The following is a 22,740-nucleotide window of genomic DNA, read 5'->3' on the forward strand; positions in this document are numbered from 1 at the left end:
AATGACCTACAGATATAAGACTGACTGACCACTCCTTCCTTTCAGGTAGCTGGAAATAAAACAAAAATAGAAACAAAAATATATTTATGGAAAATACGGTAAGGTTTTCTTACTTACATTTAAAAAAAAAATCACCTAAATACTGTTTAAAGAAATACCTGAAATCAAATAATCTAGAAAGGGTGAATATTAAAAACTGGAACAGATACTCCAGACTAATACCAAAAGAAACAAAAAGAGAAAGGAATGAAGAAGGGGGATATAGATGGAGAGAGATTAAGGAAGGAGGGACAGTGTATGCCTCATGCTACAGACACCACAGCATACTGCCTTGAAAAACATTACGTGGAACAAAATGATACTGTGCACTTACAGATCCTATCTTAAAATCTTTAGCAACCTGGGGCTCACACAATGTCTCAACTGGCTAATCTTCCCCCCTGTGAGCACCAGCATCCCATGCAGGCACTGCTTCCAGTCCCTGCAGCTTCACTTCCCAATCTAGTTCTCTGCTTGTGGCCTGGGAAGGCAGCAGAAGCCTCTGTCACCCACTCCTGGCTCCCAGCTTTGACCATTGCTGCCATCTGGGGAGTAAACTAGCAGATGGAAAATCTCTGTCTCTTCTTTTCTACATGCCTGCTTTTCTAAATAAAGCAAATAAATCTTTAAAAAAACACAAATTAAAAAATCTTTAAATACCCAATTATCTTCACCGTATTTAAAACAAAAAATTAAAATTATGAGAAACATAAAAAGCTGATACAGCCCTGAGGTATCTACCAAAAGGCTCCTACTTTTTATTTCACATTTACCACGTATCAGGACAACATCTAACAGAAAAAGGCTCTTAGCAGTGCTACAAGACAAAATGCAACATGTCCTTGGGTAAGTGCATTAAGGTGAGACATGCTGAGAAAGTATGTTCACTAGAGGAGATTCAGTTGTTAAGAACGATAATTCTGGGCCCAGCACAGTAGCTTAGTGGCTAAAATCCTTGCCTTGCACATGCTGGGATCCCATATGGGCACTGGTTCTAGTCCTGGCAGCCCCACTTCCCATCCAGTTCCCAGCTTGTGGCCTGGGAAAGCAGTCAAGGACGGCCCAAAGCCTTGGGACCCTGCACCCGTGGGAGACCTGAAAGAAGCTCCCTGGCTTTGGATCAGCTCAGCTGTGACCATTGTGGCCACTTGGGGAGTAAATCACTGTGTGGAAGATCTTCCCCTCTGTCTCTCGTCCTCTCTGTATATCTGATTTCCCAATAAAAATAAATTTAAAAAAGAACGAAAATTCCTTTTCCTAGCACAGGTGTCTTAAATAAGCAAACCTCAAAGTAAAGGCTTCCAAAATTAAGAAACACAACTGATTTCAGAAAAGAAAGTCATTCCAATGAGAAAAAGAAACATTAAGCTGGTGAAGGAGCATTTTATCCTACAGTCCTTCAAGAACCCCGGGAATCTCCAAACTTTAGTTTCCGCATCGGTTACAAGGGGACAGTAGTTTCCAGCTCCACAGAACTGTCAGGAAGACCAAATGAAATACGGCAACAGACGACTTAATCAGTGACGGCTATTATTATTGCAATTAAATAAATTTTTTAAGAATTAAAAAGTGCCCAAATTTCTAATGTAAAGGGACAAAGAAAGGCTAATTAGTAATGTCAATTCTCCAACCCCAATAATTTTTTCCCTTTAGAATCATAAAAAATTTCAGAGATAAAATATAAAACAAAAACAAAAAACACACATACAAAACCAACGGAGCAGGCTCCTGCCCTGAATACAGAAGAGCAGTCCAAGCATCCAGCTTTATCGCCAGCAAACCTGGACAGCTTTCCAATTTGGTTTTCACTAAACAAACATCATTAACATGCGTAATATTTTAAAGAGTAACGACTTTTTAAGCAATTCATTTAATTCATATGTTTCAAGAATAGAACAGTGTTTTCAACCGATTTTCAGTTCTGTATCTCTGGATATATGTAAAGAAAACTGAAGCACAGTCCCCACCCTCATTTCCAAAATAAAGTAACAAAAATGAATTCTGAACTCCTTAACAAGCTTACTGCAAAATATACAGATGAGAAATACAGTTAATGAAAGCATTCACTACTTGTAGAGTAGCTTGTTCACATACTGGTATACAAATGACTTTATTATTTGCATTTGTAATTTAGTTAAGATTTCCTGTTTTACTTCTAAGCAAACAATACCGTTCCTTACCTTTCCATTAGCTTCTCTTTATCCCAATTGAAGTGGCTAAGGAGTATTCTTGTGATAGTTGCGGGATTCTGAGGGGTGAAAACAAACAAAACATTTTAAGGCAATAGCATCTCATTTAATGACCTTCCATGTTAAACTTAAATTTCCATAATATTCTACCCATATTTTCTTCCCTGGAACATTCCTTTATTTCTTAATGAAATACAAAATTTTAATTATAAAGATCAAGACTATCTTTAAGGTAGTGTGTCTTACAAGGCCAGGTTTCTGCAGAATCTGCAAACAGCCAGAGAAATTAAATTCTAAAAAGTATTTCACTGTATTAAGTCACACATTAACTGTTTTGTAATTAAGATGACCACAACAAATGCTAATAGGAGTTCTAGCACCCAATGCACAAAAAAACCTCAAAGTGTAAGCCATGTTTAACTCAGAAAGTACTCCAGAAATACCAAAAAGGTAAAAGAAAAAATCTCTACTATGTAATTTACAATGTGTGATCTTAGACTGCTACTTCATTTCCAGAAGGACAAGCTTTCTTCATCTCTAGGACAAGGTAGCATTGTGAAATAAAACCAAAGTTTGCTATTCTATCTTTCAGGACTAACACCAATGTCTACACCTTCCACAACACCAGTAAGTTTATTAACATAAAACACCACACTACACCACACACATAAGGGATCAGCAAAGCAGGACCCAGGGTACCAACACACACCTCCAGAGCACCAGCTTTGGGAATCTGTGTGCTCCAGGCATGGGAGGCTCTGAACTGCTCAGGGAAGGGACTTTGGGGATGTGTGGGATGGACAACTGCTGAGGGAGAACATGACAGGTAAGAAGTGACTTCTAGTGGACTCCTCCCAGCTACACTACTGCACTAGCAAGTGAACAAGGAGGCTGACACCGGGTAGTTTACAGGAGGACATTTTGGGGCCAAACTAAAACACTCACCCATGTGGGAGACCTGTCTGGCAGGGCCCAATCACAGTACAGTATGGACCATGTTAGGCTGGGCCATGACACGAACCAGCATGCGAGACAATCAGGTCTGGGAACAGATTCTGTAGGGAATCCTGGGTTCACCCCTGTGGGTTTTGCTCCAAGGCTGGGGATGGTAACCAGCGAGCTAGACATGACCATGGAACTCACTAACAATCATGGGTGCTAGGATTGGGAACAGGCCTGGCTGGTGCAGGCTATAGCACCCACAGGCGCACCTAATAATTGGGTGTGGAGTGGGCTGGCCACAGCATCCACCAGGCACGCAAAAAAGGCCAACACTGGGGGGTAGACTGTGCTGAGTAAGGGTCTACTATCCACTGGCATGTGTAAGCTCTGGGTCTGGGAGTGGGTCATAGGTCCACGTGAGTCAGGGGTGGGTGTTAGACTGGGCAGGGCTGTTTCACTTGTAGGTAGATGTGTGGATTGGCTCTGGGGGCGTGGACTGGGCACAACTATTACACCTCCTGGTATGCATGGGATCCAGGGAACATGGCAGGGTGGATAGGGCTAGACTGCTGCACCCACCAGCAAAAGTTGGGATTGGGGACTGGACAGGATGGGCCAGGCCAGCTGCAGCATCTGATGGTTAAGGCCAAGCTGGGGGATGGATTATGCTTGGCTGGTTAAAGACAGCCACTGTTACACACGAGATCTGTGGCTGGGAGCAGGCCTGGTTGGGTAGCTAAGGAGATGCCCCTGCTGTGCTGTTGTTCCCACTAGTGAGGACAACAGCCAGACTGTGAGCAATGAACTGGGCTGGACATGGCTGCAGCATGCCTCGGCATAGGTGTAGACTGGGTTTAGGATATGCCAGACTGGGCTAGGCTGCAGCATCTGCTGGTGCTCTCAAGAACCAGGCTGGGTGTAGGACAGGTTGGGCTACATCTTGGCACCCAATGAACAAGAGTTGGGTCTGGGGTGGGCAAGACAGGGCTGAACTGTAGCACCCAATGGTAAGAGTCAGAACGGGGGTGGGATGGTCAGGCAAGGCCAATGTACCTGCCAGGACAGGAGGTGGGCAAAATCAGGCTGGACCAAGCACCCTCCAGTGTGCATGAGATCTGCCACTAAGAGGTGAACTGATTGTGCAGTGTGGGAACTCCTCTTTTAGGATACAGTTCCTGTTTACAAGCACAAAAATCAAGACTGGGAGCAGCCCAAAGCAAGCCACCACAGCCAGTTCACAGCAGCCACTGGCAGATGTAAGAACCAAGACAGGGTACAGAACAAGCTGGACAGCAACACCAACCAGTCCACATTAGAGCTGGGATTTAGGGCAGTCCAAGCTGGACCACTGCTCCTGCTGAAAAGTGAGAACTGGGACTGGGGGTAGACCAGGTTGGGCAAGGCTTAAACACCCGCTGGCCTACATGTAAGCTGGGTTAGGGGGAGAGTCAGGCTGATGCATGTATGAGCCAGAGTTAAGTGCAGGCTGGTAGAATTTTTGCCACAACACCATCTAGCAGGTGCTGGGACTGGGGCAAGTCATGTTAGGCTAGACTGCAGAACACCAGGGAAGTACAAGACTCGGGGCTGGGAGTGGGTCTAGTAAGGAAATTGTGGTACCCCTCTGATGGGCTGCAGCTCCCACCAGTGTGCACGGGAACCAGGATTGGGGATGGGCCTGGCTGGACAGGCAATGACTAATGGCAGTGTTAGTGTGGGCTGGATAAGTGGGATCGTTCAGGCTGAACTAGGGCCTAACATCCACTGATTTGTACAAGAGTCAAATGGTATGCAGAACAGACCAGACCAGTCTGCTACACACACTGTCAAGCACAGGAAAGGGGTCTGGGGACAGGCCTGGTAGGAGTTATCTCCGTAAGCTGCAGGTCCTGCTGGTGTACCTAAAGGCCAAGTGTGTGGTGGGTAGGAATAGGCTGGGCCTCAGTATCTGCTGTTTTGGGTAAAAGACAGGGCTGGGAACACAACTGACTCAACAACTGCATGTGTGTAGGCTGATGTGAGTGATAAACTGAGTCAGATCCCACATTAGCTGGCAAATAAAGGAGTCAGGTCTGGGGTCACCTCTGGCAAGGTCTCTTTGGGGATCCATGCCCCACAACTGGATCTCCGGACTCAGAACTCCAACTATGGTGAAAATCACAGGATCTACAGTCTGACCATGGAATGTTATGTCAGGTCTGGGTCCCCACAGATGCTGAAGTGGACAGCATGCCCAGAAACACATGGGGGACATGACAACAGCTTACTGATGCCTGGAGAGGACATCTAGTACCATGGAGGGCAGAACAAATTGGACAGCTCTCCTGGCCAAGCTTTAGCAGCAAGTATCTAGGCAAATAAAAACTCTAGGGTAGACAATGTCAGCCAATGGACCCTGGAAGGATTTCCTCAACCTTGCAGTAACAAAAATAAAGACATCTCAGAATTATCAACACCACCTGAGCCACTGCCTCAGAGACTATGTCACAGCGTAGACCCCAGAATGACATCAGGTGGCTATCCCCCACCCCCAGACACTGAGAGCGGCCCTCTCCCTTTCTTTCCCCACTTTCTCCCATTCTCCAACTCTCCCTCCATCCTAACTGGTGGTCCATATGGGCATGCATTCTTCTTAACTATGTAAACATTATCAAAAATAAATCTATCATAAAGAAAAAAAGCTGCACATAGAAAGGGGCGAGGGGCTCTTCCATCTGCTGGTCCAGTCTATATGTCCACCATGAGCAGGGGTAGGCCATAGGAAGCCAGAAGCCAAGAGGTTCATCCAGATGTGTTTCAGGGGCCCTAACATTTAGACAACCCTCTACTGCTTTTTCCAGGCCATTATCCAGAAGCTAAATAGAAAGCAGCTGAGACATGCAATGGCACCCATGTACGATGCTCACACTACTGTTGGAAGCTTTATCCTTTTATGCTACAACGCTAACCCTAGTTATTTATTTTTTTAATGTCTATCTACTGTAAAGGCAGAGTTACAAGGAAACAGGCAGACAGAGCAGAACAATAATTCGGGCCCGGCAGCGTGGCCTAGCGGCTAAAGTCCTCGCCTTGAACACACCAGGGATCCCATATGGGCGCTAGTTCTAATCCCGGCAGCTCCACTTCCCATTCAGCTCCCTGCTTGTGGCCTGGGAAAGCAGTCGAGGATGGTCCAAAGCCTTGGGACCCTGCACCCGTGTGGGAGACCTGGAGGAAGTTCCTGGCTCCGGATCAGCACAGCACCGGCCGTTGCACTCACTTGGGGAGTGACTCATCGGATGGAAGATCTTCCTCTCTGTTTCTCCTCCTCTCTGTATATCTGACTTTGTAATGAAAACAAATAAATCTTAACAACAACAACAACAGCAACAACAAAACAAAACGAACCAACAAACAAACAAAACCAATAAGCTACCAGTTCACTCCTGAAATGGCAATGACAACCCATCTGGACCCGGCCAAAGAAAAGGAACCTGTAACCCCATCTGGGTCTCAGTTGTAGATGGCAAGGGCCAAGAACGTGGACCATCTTCTGCTGCTTTCCCAAGTACATAACCGAGGATGTGAATCCCAATGCAGCCAACTGAATCTGTTGTCTATGTGGGATACCTGTGCTGCAGGTGGCTACTTAAGCCACTGAAACCACCACACCAGCACCACAAAATGCACATCAAACAGGAAATTCTAAACCATCGATAGTAGAAGTTAGGATTAAAATCTGTATCTTGGGCCCAGCAGCGTGGTCTAGTGGCTAAAGTCCTTGCCTTGAACGCCCCGGGATCCCATATGGGCGCTGGTTCTAATCCCAGATGCTCCACTTCCCATCCAGCTCCCTGCTTGTGGCCTGGGAAGGCAGTCAAGAATGGCCCAAGGCTTTGGGACCCTGCACCCGTGTGGGAGACCTGGAAGAGGTCCCTGGCTTCGGCTCAGCACAGCTTTGGCCGCTGCGGCTCACTTGGGGAGTGAATAATCGGACGGAAGATCTTCCTCTCTGTCTCTCCTCCTCTCTGTATATTTGACTTTGTAATAAAAATAAATAAATCTTTAAAAAAAAAAAGTACTATATACCAAACATGAAAGGAAACATAACAAAAAGTTTCCAGGATTTTTAAAGCCATCTTTTAAAAGATACCAAAATAGGTTAATACCATGAATATTAATTTAAAAATACAGACACTACAGCCTACTTTAAAATGAATTTTCACATTCAAGACTAGATTTCCTCAATGCGGAGTACATAACATACTAGAATATTAACAAACACTAGTATCCACCTTTGGAGCCAGAATTTAGGCGAAGGATACTTAAGCTCTTTGGTTGCACAAGCATTCTGAACACCCAGTAATTTTTACTGACGACCACACACAGTCTGTTATATGATTCTTCACTTTGGAAGTCCAAAAACATATTACCAACTTATGAAAACCATGGCTCCTTCCTTTAGATGTGTAATGAAGAAAATGATACAAGTCTGCGCTAATCAGCTGTCTTCCCTCTACAACCAATACCACTAGAATGGTACGCGAGCACATCAAACAGTGCATACAAACACAGAACTGAAAGGAAAGTTCATTCTGGTAGAAAAAATTTAGAAAACCCACATACGGTATGTGCCTTCCATGAACATCCTGAAGTATCCATGTGTAGTAACACAACTTTCTTTCTCTCTTTCTTTAATATAGAAGCAGGCCTAACTGGCTTGTTTTCCTGGAGTTAACAAGGTGAAGACAACTAGGACCCAAGGCTGGAGGTAACACCCTTCCTCCCCATACATGCTCAAGCTTAATAAAAAGCAAGCAACCAGGAAAGAGCAGCTGAGACGACAACTGGGTCCAGGGGAAGCAGACAGGGAACTCAGGAACCATAGTGACAAGACCATGTGGTAACACAACCTTATAATGTAATCCATCCAAATGCTTTTCTTCAAATGTTTACATTAAATGGCTTAAGTCCTTTAAAAATTTTATTATTTTATTGGAAAGGCAGATTTGCAGAGGAGAAACAGAGATCTTTCATTTGCCAGTTCCCTCTTCAAAGCCTCCAGGAGCTTCATCCAGTCTCCCACATGGGTGCAGAGTCCCAAAGCCTTGGAGGCATTCTCCTCTGCTTTTCCAGGCCATAAGCAGGGACCAGATGGAAAGCAGAGCCACTGAGACAGGAACCAGTGCCCAAACGGGGTTCCAGTGCTTGCAGGTGCAGGTTTAGCTGACTGAGCCATCGTGCTGGCTCCAGTGGCAGTGGCAGTTTTAACATGTGCCTGAACAGGTCTGAGAATCTGGTGTATAGATGCTCTCCTATTCTAAACTAGTACAGAGGAAAAAAAAAAAGTTCAGGAATCACTATTACAATGGCTATAATGTAACAAGCAAATACATACAAATATAAAATATATATGTAAATCACACAAATATTTGAATAGAAATCCTGAAATGTCACTTACAGTAACACAACTTTATTTCTTTATTTAGCATAGAACCAATTATTTAAAGGAACCAATTACTTTCATCAGAACAAGGAACATAAAAATGCAAACACATGGACAGATCAATCCATCTTTCCTGCTCATCCTCTCACATTTTACAAAACCAGATCTCCTTTGCCAGCAGCTTCTGAGATCAACAAGGTCCATGGAATCAAGCTAGAGCTGGTATCAGTGTTCTCTACTTAATCACCTGTTAATTTAGACAGTATTTTAAAAATAGTGGCAAATGCCAATCTGATTTATTGTTTAGGTGCCAAGTAAGCTTATACGTTAAAAATTAATAAAAACCAAGTCCTTGAAAATACTCATGTACCAAATCTGTCATGTCACAGAAAACTTTAAGACTGATAGGACAGGACACAGCAGTTACCTAGTGACTAAATCCTCACCCTGCATGTGCTGGGATCCCATTAGGGTGCTGGTTCTAATCCCAGTGGTCCTACTTCCCACCTAGCTCCTTGCTTGTGGCCTGGAAAAGAAGTAAAGGATTGCCCAAAGCCTTGGAACCTTGCACCCACATGAGAGACCAGGAAGAAGCTCCCAGCTCCTGGTTTCAAATCAGCTTAGCTCCGGCTGCTGCAGGCACTTAGTCAATCAGCAGACGAAGATTTTCCTGACTCTCCTTTTCTCTGTATATCTGACTTCCCAATAAAAATAAATCTTAAGAAAAAAAAGGATTGACAACATAAAGGATGTGCTGTGGATGTGTGGGAACATGTGTGTGAACGGTCTTTGCATGCTTTGCATGACTGTCTTTGGAGTGATGCTGTCCTACCTTTGCTGCCGCAGCCCGCCTGTCCTTTGCATCACTGAATTCATACTTCTGGAAGTACCCAAAATGCACTGTAACAGACAGATGGACAGGTCAATGGGCCACAGCGGCAAAGGCCAGAGACAGACTAAATAAAAATCAAAGTAGATAAATGAGTATAGAAAACAGGAAGAAAATATACTACCTGCATTCTACACTAAAAGACATGAACCTGATGTCTCAAATCATCTTACGCACATACCCAAACAAACTATCCTTTCTTATACACTACTTTTTTTGATTATACAGTAGAAATAGTACAATGCAACTGGAAAAATAAATGAGCCAGTATTAATGGTACCATTAGCAGTTAACAGACACAGCAGGCACCTTGGTACTCATGCCACACAGTTTCTCCAAAGGCAAGCTGCTCTCTGGTACACAAGAAATTGTTCATAAATTGAAATGCTGGGGAAGGCATCTGGCTCAGGGATGGAGCTACTGTTTAGAGGCCTGCATCCTCACCACTGGAATGTCTTCTCTCCATGCCCAGGTCTGAACCCTGAGTCCACCTCACAGCTACACAAACTGGAGGAGTTACAGGTGGTGTCTGAGTAACTCAATTCCTGTCACCCAGTTTCAGCCCCAGCCCAGGAGGCTGGGATCCATTTGAGGGGAAAAAAAACCAACAGGTGGAAACTGTCTTTCTCTTCTTGTCTCTCAAATTTTAAAAATAAAAACAACAATGCAATTATACCAATTACCTATTGTAATACAAAGGTCTATAAAGCTTAAATATTTTGTCATTCTCCATTTTCCCTTTTTAAAAATTTTTTATTTATTTTTATTTGAAAGTCAGATACACAGAGAAGAGAGGAAGAGAGAAGAAAATCTTTCATCTGCTGGTTGGCTTCCAAGTGGTCGTCAACAGCTACAGCTGAGCCAATCCAAAGCCAAGGAGCCTCAAGCCTCTTCCAGGTCTCCCACGTGGGTGCAGGGTCCCATCCCAAGGCTTTGGGCTGTCCTCGACTGCTTTCCCAGGCCACAAGCAGGAAGCTGGATGGGAAGCAGGGCTACCAAGACACAAAACGGCACACATATGGGATCCCAGCGTGTGCAAGGTAAAGGCTACCATGCAAGGCTCCATTTTCCTACCACTATATATTAAAAATAACTGCTAGCACCATTTCTAGATAAAATAACTTTGAGTGTTTAAAATATTTTATTAAGGGCCCAGCATAGTAACCTAGTACCTTGCACCCACTAGGATCCCATATGGGTGCCAGTTCATATCCCAGCTGCTCCACTTCCCATCCAGCTCCCTGCTTGTGGCTTGGGAAGCCAGTCAAGGCTAAGAACAAAACCTTGGGGCCCTTTGCCCAAGTGGGAGACCCAGAAGCTCCTGGATCCTGATCAGCTCAGCTCCAGCCATTGCAAACCCATGGGGAGTGAACCAGCAGACGGATCTTCCTCTCTGTATATCCGACTTTCCAAAAATAAGAAAACTTTAAAAAAAAAATTTTTTTTAAATTTGTGCTAGTTAGATCAAATACCGAACTATACAAAACATTTTGGGGGCCAACACAGTGGTTCATCAGGCTAATCCTCCACCTGCACACTGCAGCATCCTTATATGGGTGCACACTGGTATCCACACTGTTAAAATTCCCTTCCAGCTCCCTATGCATGGCCTAGGAAAGCAGTAGGAAATGACCCAAGCCTTGAAACTCTGTACCCACATGGGAGTCCATGAGGGGGTTGCTGGCTCCTGGCTTCGGACCAGCATAGCTACAGCCAATGCAGCTACTTAGGAAGTGAATCACCAGAGGGAAGAGCTTCCTCTCTCTGTCTCTCCTCTTTGGATGTATCTGCCCTTCCAATAAAAACAAATAAATCTTAAAAAAAAAAAAAAAAGGGCATACCAAACAATTAGGGAAATCTGAATACTTGGCATGCATACATCAAAATTTTAAAATAACAACTTGATTGCTATACTCATTCATTTACATAAATTAGCTCTCATTGAGGTGCAACCGTTTTTGCTATATACACAGAGTAAGATCAACCATTAATTTTAGAACACTTCATCACTCCCCTCAAAAACTCTAAATCTAGGGCCTGACATAATAGCGGAGTGGTTAAAGTCTTGCCTTGCACCCACCGGGATCCCATATGGTCGCCGGTTCTAAACCCAGCAGCCCTGCTTCCCATCCAGCTCCTGCTTGTGGCTGGGAAAGCAGTCGAGAAGGGCCCAAAGCCTTGGGACCCTATACTCATATGGGAGACCTGGAGGAAGCTCCTGGCTCCTGGCTTCAGATCGGCACAGCACCAGTCACTGCAGTCACATGGGGAGTGAATCATCGGATGGAAGATTTTCCTTTCTGTCTCTCCTCCTCTCTGTATATCTGACTTTGCAATAAAATAAATAAATCTTAAAAAAAACACAAGCACTTGCTGTCCAACATGTAAGACAATTCCACATGCTTCTCTTACAGAATCTTCTCTGTTCTTCCATAAGAATACTGAGCTTGGTGTTCCACTGAAACATTATCCTTAAGCCACCGACAAATTACATACTATACATATTCTGTAATCTTAGTCAAGTAGTGGAATTATTTTATACTGAAATGTGTATTTTTTTCTTAATGTTTAGACTTGAAAACAGGAAGTGTTTTTAACAATAAGCTTGTCTTGCTATTTTCTTCACAACTGTACATATGTAAGACATCAAGAATCTTAAAACTTTATTTATTTCAAAGACAGCGAGCACAACCTTCCACTTAACTGCTGGTTTACCCCCTTCTGCCTTCAACAGTCACAGCTGGGCCAGGGCAAATCCAGGAGCCTGGAGCTCACTGGGTACCAGGGACCCAGCTAACTGCTAACTGAGCCATCCAGAGTCAGCAGCACAGCAGGACCTTGCACTAAGGGACTCTACAGTGGAATGCAGGTTTTACAAGTGGCATTATCATCTCTGTGCTACATGGCTACCTCTAAGATGTGAAAATTTTAAACCTAGCAGATTTCTGAGTCTATTCCAGTCTTATTATTTTTTTAAGGTTTATTCATTTTTATTTAAAAGCAGATTTACAAAGAGAAGGGTACAGAGAAAGATCTTCCATCTGCTGATTCACTACCCAAATAGCCACAACGGCCAAGACTGAGCAGAATCAAAGACAGGAGCTCCTTCCAGGTCTGCAATGTGGTGCATGTGCCCAAAGACAGTAACACTCCACATCAGTTATGAAAACTCAAGTATGTTATTTAATTTCTGTAAACATCTACTTCTTTATCCATAAAGCTTATTAAAAAATAGCACCAATAACAGAGATAGTGAAAGTACACTGAAAGCTATGGTTCATCTACTCCATGGAATACTACTCAGCTATTAAAAAAAACAAAATGCAGTTCTTTGTGGCCAAATGGGCCAAACTGGAAACCATAATGCTAAGGGAAATGAGCCAATCCCAAAAGGTTAAATACCACATGTTTGCCTTAATTTAAGATGATATGATGTTATGTATAACATGTTATGTTTTGAATGTTACATGTTGTGTATAAACTAAATTGAAGTATAGGTGAGGTGGTCACAGAAGGTGGCTGGGAACCCGCATTTACTTTTAACATATTGGTTACTCATTACTATGTCAATTAATTCCATAATGATGTAAATTTTTGCTGATGGTATGTTGGAGCTTTCAATTGACTGGGATTATACTCTGCTGGCTCTGTCATCAGACCAGAGAGGGTATACCTAAGAAGCCGTTGAACTTGACGGGACAATAAGATGCTGGACTCTATGTTTGGTATACGCTTGCAATGGGGAAATCTCAACTGAACTTGAGCTGTGGTTATGCAATAAGGTGGAGGAATCCACCATGGTGGGAGGGTTTGGGGAGGGGTGGGGAGAACCCAAGTATCTATGTAACTGTGTCACATAATACAATGTAATTACTGAAGTTAAATAATAAATAATTAAAAAAAAAAAAAAAAAAAAAAAGAAAGTACACTGAAAGTTGTGAGATCCAGAAAGAAGAAATGATATCCAGGGTAGGTCTTAAGCACTAATGAGTCTGTAAAGGGAAAAGCTTGTGAGGCAAAGGAAAAAATATTACAAGAGACAAGAAAACTTAATCTGCTATGCAAGGATAAGCATGAAAGGAGATGGGGCATATTATGAAAAGTCCAATCTATCACAAGAGGGAGTCTTTCCTTGTGATTTGCATACTTATTAGGACTGTACAACTCATGTCAGGTTCCGCTCAGTAAGTCCCTCTTACAGAGTCCTTCCTAACCCATCACTGCCACAGATCCAGACTAACAAGGGTCAGTTCATGCCTTGTTTCCTAAAATCTCAGTGGCCACTGGAAGGTTCTTCTTATCTCAGCTGCAGGGGCACCAGCACTCATCAAGTGATTCACAGGGGCAGTGTCATTCACATGACTAATCCTCCACCATTTGGGAGACACAGAAGAAGCTCCAGCCTTGGCTGCAGCAGTTGCAGCCACAATGGAAACTGAACAAACAGATGGAAGACTTACTCTCTCTTCTCTCTGTAAAACTGCCTGTCAAAATAAGAAATAAATTGTGAAGAAAGGAAGGAAGGAAGGAGGAAAGGAGGAAAGGAGGAGGGAGGGGAGGGGAGAGGAGAGGAGAGAAGAATAGTTAGTTACGGTTAAGAGGGCAGCACTGTGGCAGCAAGCTAAGCTACTACCTACCAGGCCAGGATCTCATATGGGCACTAATTGAGAGATCCAGTGGCTCCACTTCACATTCAGCTCCCTAATGTACCTGGAAACACAGTAAAAGACACAGATACCAGGGCCCATGCACTCATTTGGGGGTGAACTAGTGGATGGAAGATATTCTTTCTCTCCCTTTCTCTGAAATTCTTTCAGGTAAACATAAACCTTTTTTTTTTTTTAAAGAATTAAGTTAAAAAAAAAAAAAAAGAATTAACTTTTTAAGAGTCCGTTGCAGTAAGTTCCCATCCAGCTCCCTGCTTATGTCCTGGGAAATCAGCAGGGGATGATCCAGTCTTGGGACCCTGCACCCACGTGCAAGACCACCAAGAGGTTCATGGCTTTGCATTGGCTCAGCTCTGGTCATTGAGATTAGTTAGAGAGTGAACCAGCAAGTGAAAGATCTTTCTATCACTCCTTCCTTCCATAATTATGATATGCCTTTCCAAAAAAATAATCTTTAAAATTTTTTCCTGATAAAAATGCTGTCAGCCCATCTCCGTGATTCCTGGAATACTTAGAAAAGCGGGCGGGTGCGTGGGTGGGTGTGTAATCCTGAAGAATGGCATTAAACTGAATGGCTATAAGCGTCTCAGCTTGCTCAGTAGAGGGGTCATGGCCGACCTACTCCCCTGTTGCTAATAGTTTTTCCTGTTCTTTGGTTGTAGGTGTTGCTTATTCTGTGCCACCACATAGCATCTGGATTGGACTGCTGTCACTGGCTCCCGACTCCAGCCTCCTGAAAGGCAGCACCCAGCTAGGAGTTCTGCGTTATTCCCAGTCCATCATGGAAGGTACTGGGATGCAGAATCTCTCTCTGCCTCTGAGGAAAAACAAGTTGTCAAAGGACTGCAACACGTGATCAAAAATAGACAGAAAACACTGGAACAGATGATTCAGACACATTCAGCTAATAAAACCTTAATAATAACAGAATGGGGCCCAGCAACGTGGCCTAGCGGCTAAAGTCCTCGCCTTGAACGCCCCGGGATCCCATATGGGCGCCGGTTCTAATTCCGGCAGCTCCACTTCCCATCCAGCTCCCTGCTTGTGGCCTGGGACAACAGTCGAGGACGGCCCAATCCTTTGGGACCCTGCACCCGCGTGGGAGACCCGGAAGAGGTTCCTGGTTCCCGGCATCGGATCGGCGCGTACCAGCCCGTTGCGGCTCACTTGGGGAGTGAATCATTGGATGGAAGATCTTCCTCTCTGTCTCTCCGGCTTTCCAATAATAATAAATCTTAAAAAAATAATAATAATAACAGAATGATTAATATTGAGAACTTGGAGCAAAAGGGATCACCAAAAAACTAAAATCTAGTCATCAGAAAAGAATTGAGATTATGGAACTGAAAAAAGAAACAAAACAAAACAAAACAAAAAAAAAAGGAACTGAAATTATGCCAATGAAGATGTGTTTAATAGCAAATGAGACACAGGAAAAAAACAGATTTGAGACCTGAAACATAAACCAAAAGAAATTATCCCCAATGAAGCACAAAAGAAACAGAAGACACATTAGCGCACTGGACATGAACAGAACCAGCCCAAAGCCCCAGGGACCACAGGGGAGCGGCCAAGGCAAAAGCACCTGAAAACCCAAGAATTAAGCCCAAACATAAACAAAGCTGCAGCTAATGGCTTCTTTTTCAGTCTTCTAAAAACAAAGCTAAAACTACCAAAAACACTCAAATTTAAATAACAAAATGCCTTCCCAAAGTGAAACAGAATTGTTCCAGCCAGGAAGAAAATGAAAATACACATGCAAATATATTCTTCAAAATGTAAGTGAAATAATACTTATATTAAAAAAGTAGCCACGGGCCCGGTACAATAGCCTAGCAGTTAAAGTCCTTGCCTTGAATGTTCCTGGATCACATATGCGCACCAGTTTTAATCCCAGCTCCCTGCTTGTGGCCTGGGAAAGCAATCGAGGACAGCCCAAAGCCTTGGGACCCTGCACCTATGTGGGAGACCCGGAAGAGGCTCCTCCTGGCTCCGGATTGGCTCAGCTTGGGAAGTGAACCATCGGACCAAAGATCTTCCTGTCTCTCCTCCTCTCTGTATATCTGCCTTCACAATAAAAATAAATAAATCTTAAAAAAAAAAAAAAAAAAAAAAAAAAGCAGCCACAATGTGCTAGGTACAAGACTACCACAATGAATAAATGAAGTCCCTGCTCTCCTACAGCTTTCATCTTAACTGTGTAAAGCCAAATACAAACTAATGCAATATGCAAACAGCAACTTGATCAGCTCATTCCTGGGGGACAAAAAAAAGCATACATTCCAAACCCTACCATCTTCTGAAATACTTCATCTATGCAGATCTTCTCAATGTTCATATATTTTATTATACAGTATGTCATCATACAAGCTGCTCTGAAATGTTTTCACTTGGGCCTGGTGCAGTGACTCAACTGGCTAATCCCCTTCCCAGGTTCCCATACAGGCGTTGGCTTGTGTCCTGAACACAGCCTGTGGCCTGGGAAAGCTACAGAGGATAGACCTGCACCTGCGTGAGAACCCACAAGTGCCTGGCTCAAGGCTTAGGATCAGCTCAGCTCTGCCATTGTAGCCATTTGGGGAGTGAACTAGTGGATGGAAGATCTTTCTACCTCTCCTCTCTGTAAATTGCCTTTCCTATAAAATAAATCTTTAGAAACCAATTTTTTGCCACTTTATTTGAAAGGCAGACTGGTTCACTCCCAAAATATCCAGGACCCTGAAACTCCATTTGGGTCTCCCACGCAGGTGACAGGAAACAAGCACTTGGATCATCACTGCTATCTCTCAGGGCGCACATCAGCTGGAAACCAGAACCAGGGAGCACACTGGGACTTGAACACAGATGTGGTGCTTAATGCCTTTATTATATTAACAGAGTTACAGCGAGGGAGACACACAGAGAGATCTTGTATCTACTGGTTCACATCCCCTAAATGGTCACAACAGCCAGGGCTGAGCCAGACCTAAGCTAAGAGCCTAGCACTCTCTGAGTCTCCCATGAGCATGGCAGGGGTCCAAGCACTAGGGCCATTTTCCACTGGTTTTCCAGGTACCGTAGTAGGGAGCTAGATCAGAACTGAAGCAGCCAAATGGGATGTGGGCAGTGCACACAGCAATTTAATCCATTGTATCACAATGCAAACCCTCAGAAAGTACTAGAAAGCTATCAGTCATACAGTTTTCAAAAGTCCTCATTTTCACCAGATAACTTGAGCTTGTCATTGGCAACAAATACCACCAGTGCTTTCCCTAATGAAACACCTTATACGTGTCATATGCCTAAATAAACATGATTTGTTCTTGATCTCTTTCAAGTAAAAATGATATTCCATTACTGTTTAGCTCAAAAGTCGAAACTCTCTGCGCATAAATATGTGTGACAACCACGTTACCTCAGAATGCAGCAGCACTTTCTGCGTAACTCCTATTCTGTTAATAGACTATTAGGATGGCATCAATTAAAGGGAAGAAATCGTAATAAAACCAATCATGTTTACCCTTTCCTGGAGACCACAAGACTGGCCCTCTCACCCAGCACAGTAGGAAGCCTCCGATCTAATCTGTGCTGAAGACTGCTGACCCACCTATCACTTTGGCAGCATGAGGAAAAACGACAACACACTTAAAATGGCAAACGGTGTCAGTATTGTTGTCAGACAATTTTGCTCTTAAAGGCCATACCTTGAGGACACTTGTATTACACTCATTCAACTGTTTTTAAAATCATTGTGCAAGTTCATAAAAAGCACTAAGCACCTACATGCATATAAAAACCCTTCAGGAGCCTGAAGCACAGCCTCAAATAAAGCCACTGTCTGCCACAAAAGCATGCCATGTGTGTGGCAGTCATCAAGCCCCCGCTGCTCCAGTTCCAATCCAACTCCTTGCTAACTCCTGTCTGAGAGTACAGGAGATGACTCCAATACCCCCAGCCATTGAGGTCACTTTGGGAGTGAACCCATGGATGTAAGATACCCTCCTCTCAACTAAATTTTTTCACATAGGCTTTGAAAAATCCATGTTTCCTTGGAATTTAAGCACTTTTCTTCCTGTCATATTCTTACAATACAGTTTGCTGGGCCCAGCGGCGTGGCCTAGTGGCTAAAGTCCTCGCCTTGAATACACTCTGGGATCCCATATGGGCGCTGGTTCTAATCCCGGCTGCTCCACTTCCCATCCAGCTCCCTGCTTGTGGCCTGGGAAAGCAGTCGAGGACGGCCCAAAGCCGTGGGACCCTGTTCCTGCGTGGGAGACCTGGAGGAAGTTCCTGGCTCCTGGCACCGGATTGGCGCAGCACTGGCCATTGCAGCCACTTGAGGATTAAATCAGTGGATTGAAGATCTTCCACTCTGTCTCTCCTCCTCTGTATAGCTGACTTTACAGTAAAAATGAATAAATCTTTAAAAAAAAAAAAAAAATATATATATATATATATATAGAGAGAGAGAGAGAGAGAGAGAGTTTGCCATTACCTAGAAAACTTAAAATAATTCACTGGTTTACATATTAAGGAAATGAAGTTGGCAAGCATTTGCCAGGAAAGGATAAACTCAGCAAACACTGAGTTGTTATTGCCAGAAACTGAGCAACAGGTCTGGGAACTTGGCATGACCTTTACGACGCTACATGGATACCTCACCTCTGATCATGGTACTTTACATCATGGCTCAGCTCCAGGCTCCACTTCCTGCTTACCAACACAGACCCTCAAGAGCAGCCGTGCATTCTCAAGCAGTTAGAGTCCTACTACCCACATGAAAGACCATGAATAACTGGGTCCTGGCTTCAACCTGGCCCAGCTCTAGTGTTGCAGGCATTTAGGGAGCCAAGCAGTAAACAGAAACTTGCTCAATTTTCTCTCTCTCTGCCTTTCAAATAAATAAAATGAAACTAAGAAAAACTGTTTGCCTAGCAGGACAAAGGGACAAGGAGAAAAAATTAAAATGCCCTAGACTAGTAAGTGAAAAAAGGAAAATAACATGACACAGATTTTCAATAGAAATATGATTAGAACTACTCATAGGTAGAAAATACAGGAGGAAAAAAAAAAGGCCCAGCAGGAGGTCAATGGCTCAATCCTCCCTCTGCAAGTGCTGGAATCTCTTACGGGACCAAGTTTGCTCCCTAGTTGCTCCATTTCCCATCCAGCTCACTGCCTGTGGCCTGGAAAAGCAGTAGGGACCTTGCACACATGTGGGAGACCTGGGAGAAGCCATTTGGGAGCAAAGGAATGTTTCTCTGTCTGGCTTTCCACTAAAAAAGTAAATAAATCAATCTTTTAAGAAAACAAAAAAAGGATGATGCTCAAATTTTAAGAATGACTAATGGAGAAGTCAACACAAACCCAGAAAATGCAAAGCATTAAATCTGGGTTTGCTATATATTTAGAAGAAATATCTGGCCAAAATGTCACAAACAAAAATGTCCATGTTAAAAGTTTTTAATTACAATGATTTGCTAAGAATCAGAAAAATACCTGTCTCTAGTTTATACTCAATGTCTAAGAATTGGACAACTGTGATTGAAAGAATATGTAACCAAGCAGTTGGGAGTCAATGTTTGAATTAGAAGCATGACAGCTTCAAAGAGGATAGCAAAGTAAGCCTAAGAATTATTAAGTCTTCTTGGCATTTTGTAAATAAATGTCTCGGTAACCAAAAAAAATGCTACCCAATACTTTACCTATTGTACTCAGTCAAGAAATATTGAATGTCAATTCTGACACTTACTTATTTATTTGAAATGCAGAGTAACACAGAGGGAAGACATCAAAAACCAGGAGCCAGGAGCTGCTTTACCAGGTCTCCCATGTGGAGGCAAGGACCCAAGGTGGAGCCATCCTCCACTGCTTTCCCCAGGCGATTAGAAGTGGAACAACCAGGACTCAATCCAGCCCTCATACAGGATGCAGATGCCACAGTTGGAGGCATAGCCCAGCATCCCATGGTGTGGGCCTCCCAACACTTCTTTTAAGTGAGATATTCAAAAGAAGGGTAGTAATGAGATGATTGCACACACATGCGTTGTACTGTGTACAAACGCACACACAAAGAAGGAAGTCTCAGAACAGTATTTGGTATTTCTCATCAAATTCATATTTCTCAACCCTAAAAACTTTAAATGTGACAGAAAAGCTAGAACAGATGCTACCTCAACAAAAACATTTTTAAAGATTGATCTATTTTATTTTTATTGGAAATGCAGATTTACACAGAAGAGACAAATATCTTCCATCTGCTGGTTCACTCTCCAAGTGGCTCCAACAGCCAGAGCTGGGACGATCTGAAGCTAGGAGCCAGGAGCCTCCACTCCAGGTCTCCCACACGGGGGCAGGGTCCCAAGGCTTTGAGCTGTCCTCAGCTGCTTTCCCAGGCCACAAGCAGGGAGCTGGATGGGAAGTGGAGCATCTGGGACACAAACTGGCGCCCACATTATATCCCGGCATATGCAAGGCAAGGATTTAGCCACCAAGCCATCGCACCAGACCCACCCCCAAAAAACTTTTTTAAGCTGCTATTTGCAACACTATATTGTTCATCAATTTAATTTAAACACTAACAGAGCACGTACCACCCAAGATAAAGCAAGTAAAACACATTCAAGGCGCCAGAACTGTGCCATAACAAGTTCTGCCTCCACATGCAGCACAGGCTGGCTGTTTCCTCTCCAACCTGGCATCCTGTTAATGCCCGAGTAAACAGAGGACGGCCTGGGTTCCTGCGCCCCTGCACCCAGGTGGGAGACCTGAAACTCATGCCTTCAGCCTGGCCAGGCCCAGGTCTTCGCAGTCATTTGGGAAATGAACTAGACAACTCTGTGTGTCTCCTTCTCTATAACTCTGCCTTTCAAATAAACCTTCACAAAATATAAAATACTTACCAACCAAATAATTTTTCAGTGTTTCAGTCTAGAAATCGTGAACTACTTCAAAAATTCAAATCCCTCCCAGCTCTATTCTCAGCCTCAGCACTGTCAGACTTTTCTGAAAGGGTTCACTATACATCATCACACCTTCAAAACACACGTGGACAAATACCTCTGCTGAATTTCTATACTCCTGATAGTTCTGCAACTCTAACCCTCAACACCACCTCACTGAAGGCTTCTTAAAACTCAAAAAAACAGTTTGGGACCCGGCAATGTGGCCTAGTGGCTAAAGTCCTCGCCTTGAACGCCCCGGGATCCCATATGGGTGCTGATTCTAATCCCAGAAGCTCCAGTTCCCATCCGGCTCCCTGCTTGTGGCCTGGGAAAGCAGCTGAGGACAACCCAAAGCCTTGGGACCCTACACCCGTGGGAGACCCAGAAGAGGCTCCTGACTTCAGACTGGCTCAGCTTTGGCCATTGCGGCTCACTTGGGGAGTGAATCATCCGACGGAAGATCTTCCTCTCTGTCTCTCCTCCTCTCTGTATATCTGACTTTGTAATAAAAATAAATAAATCTTGAAAAAAAATCAGTTTGAGGTCAGAGGACAAGTGCCATAAGCAAATCAACAAGCCGTACAGTTAAACACACAGGTCAAGAAGATCAGCCGGGAAAAGATAAAAGTTCAAGAGTAAAATCTAAACCACACTAAACAGCTTATAAAAACTCACAACCTGCCTTCCATCCCTCACACACCCAAATTAGCTAATCTGCTTATCTTTACATGCAGATCTAAATTCAATTTCTTGGAAACAATATCACCATTAACTGAGGGTTTTTTTTTATTTTTAAAGATTTATTCATTTTTATTGCAAAGTCAGATATACAGAGAGGAGGAGAGACAGAGAGAAGGATCTTCCATCTGTTGACTCACTCCCCAAGTGGCCACACGGCTGGAGTTGAGCCAATCCAAAGCCAGGAGTCAGGAGCTCTTCCGGGTCTCCCATGCGGGTACAGGATCCCAAGGCTTTGTGCCGTCCTCCCCTGCTTTCCCAGGCAACAGGCAGGGAGCTAGATGGAAAGCTGGGCTGCCGGGATTAGAACCAGTGCCCATATGGGATCCCGGCGTGTTCAAGGCAAGGACTTCAGCCGCTAGGCTATCACGCCAGCTCTAACTGAGGTGTTTTAAAGGTTAATTTTTATTGGAAAGTCAGATATACACAGAGAAGAGACACAAAGATCTTCGATCCACTGATTCAATCCCCAAGTGGCTGCAATGGCTGGAGCTAAGACACTTTGAAGCCAGGAGCCTGTAGTTTCTTCCAGGTCTCCCACACAGGTGCAGGGTCTTTGAGTCTTTGAGTCGTTCTCCACTGCCCTCCCAAGCCACAAAAAGGGAGTTAGATGGGAAGAGCGCCACTTAGACACAAACAGGTGCCTATATGGGACCCCGGCACATGCAAGATGAGGACTTTAGTTGTTGGTGCCTGGAATGGTGGCTTAGTAAGCTAATCCTCAGTCATGCAATGCTGCCATCCCATGTGGGTGCCAGTTCAATCTTGGCTGCTTTACTTTCAATCTGTTTATAGCCCAAGTCCTTGGGAACAAGACCTATGTGGGAAATCTGGAAGAATCTGCAGCCTTCCAGCTTGTAACAGCTCAACTTTGCCCACTGTGACCATCTGGGAAGCCAGGGGATGGAAAACTTTATCTCTGCTCTCT

General features: G+C 43.9%; 1 protein-coding gene across 1 annotated transcript in view; it reads right to left on the reverse strand.

The window, feature by feature from the left end:
- The window catches only part of ARIH1 (ariadne RBR E3 ubiquitin protein ligase 1), a 78,443-nt gene that overhangs the window by 50,558 nt on the left and 5,145 nt on the right, over positions 1-22,740 (reverse strand). Inside the window, exon 2 of the mRNA XM_004594662.3 lies at positions 2,220-2,287. Within this exon, the coding sequence (XP_004594719.1) occupies positions 2,220-2,287 (68 nt within the window). The remainder of the gene's footprint in view (positions 1-2,219; positions 2,288-22,740) is intronic.

This window comes from Ochotona princeps, chromosome 6, assembly GCF_030435755.1.
Source record: "Ochotona princeps isolate mOchPri1 chromosome 6, mOchPri1.hap1, whole genome shotgun sequence".
NCBI classification, from domain to species: domain Eukaryota; kingdom Metazoa; phylum Chordata; class Mammalia; order Lagomorpha; family Ochotonidae; genus Ochotona; species Ochotona princeps.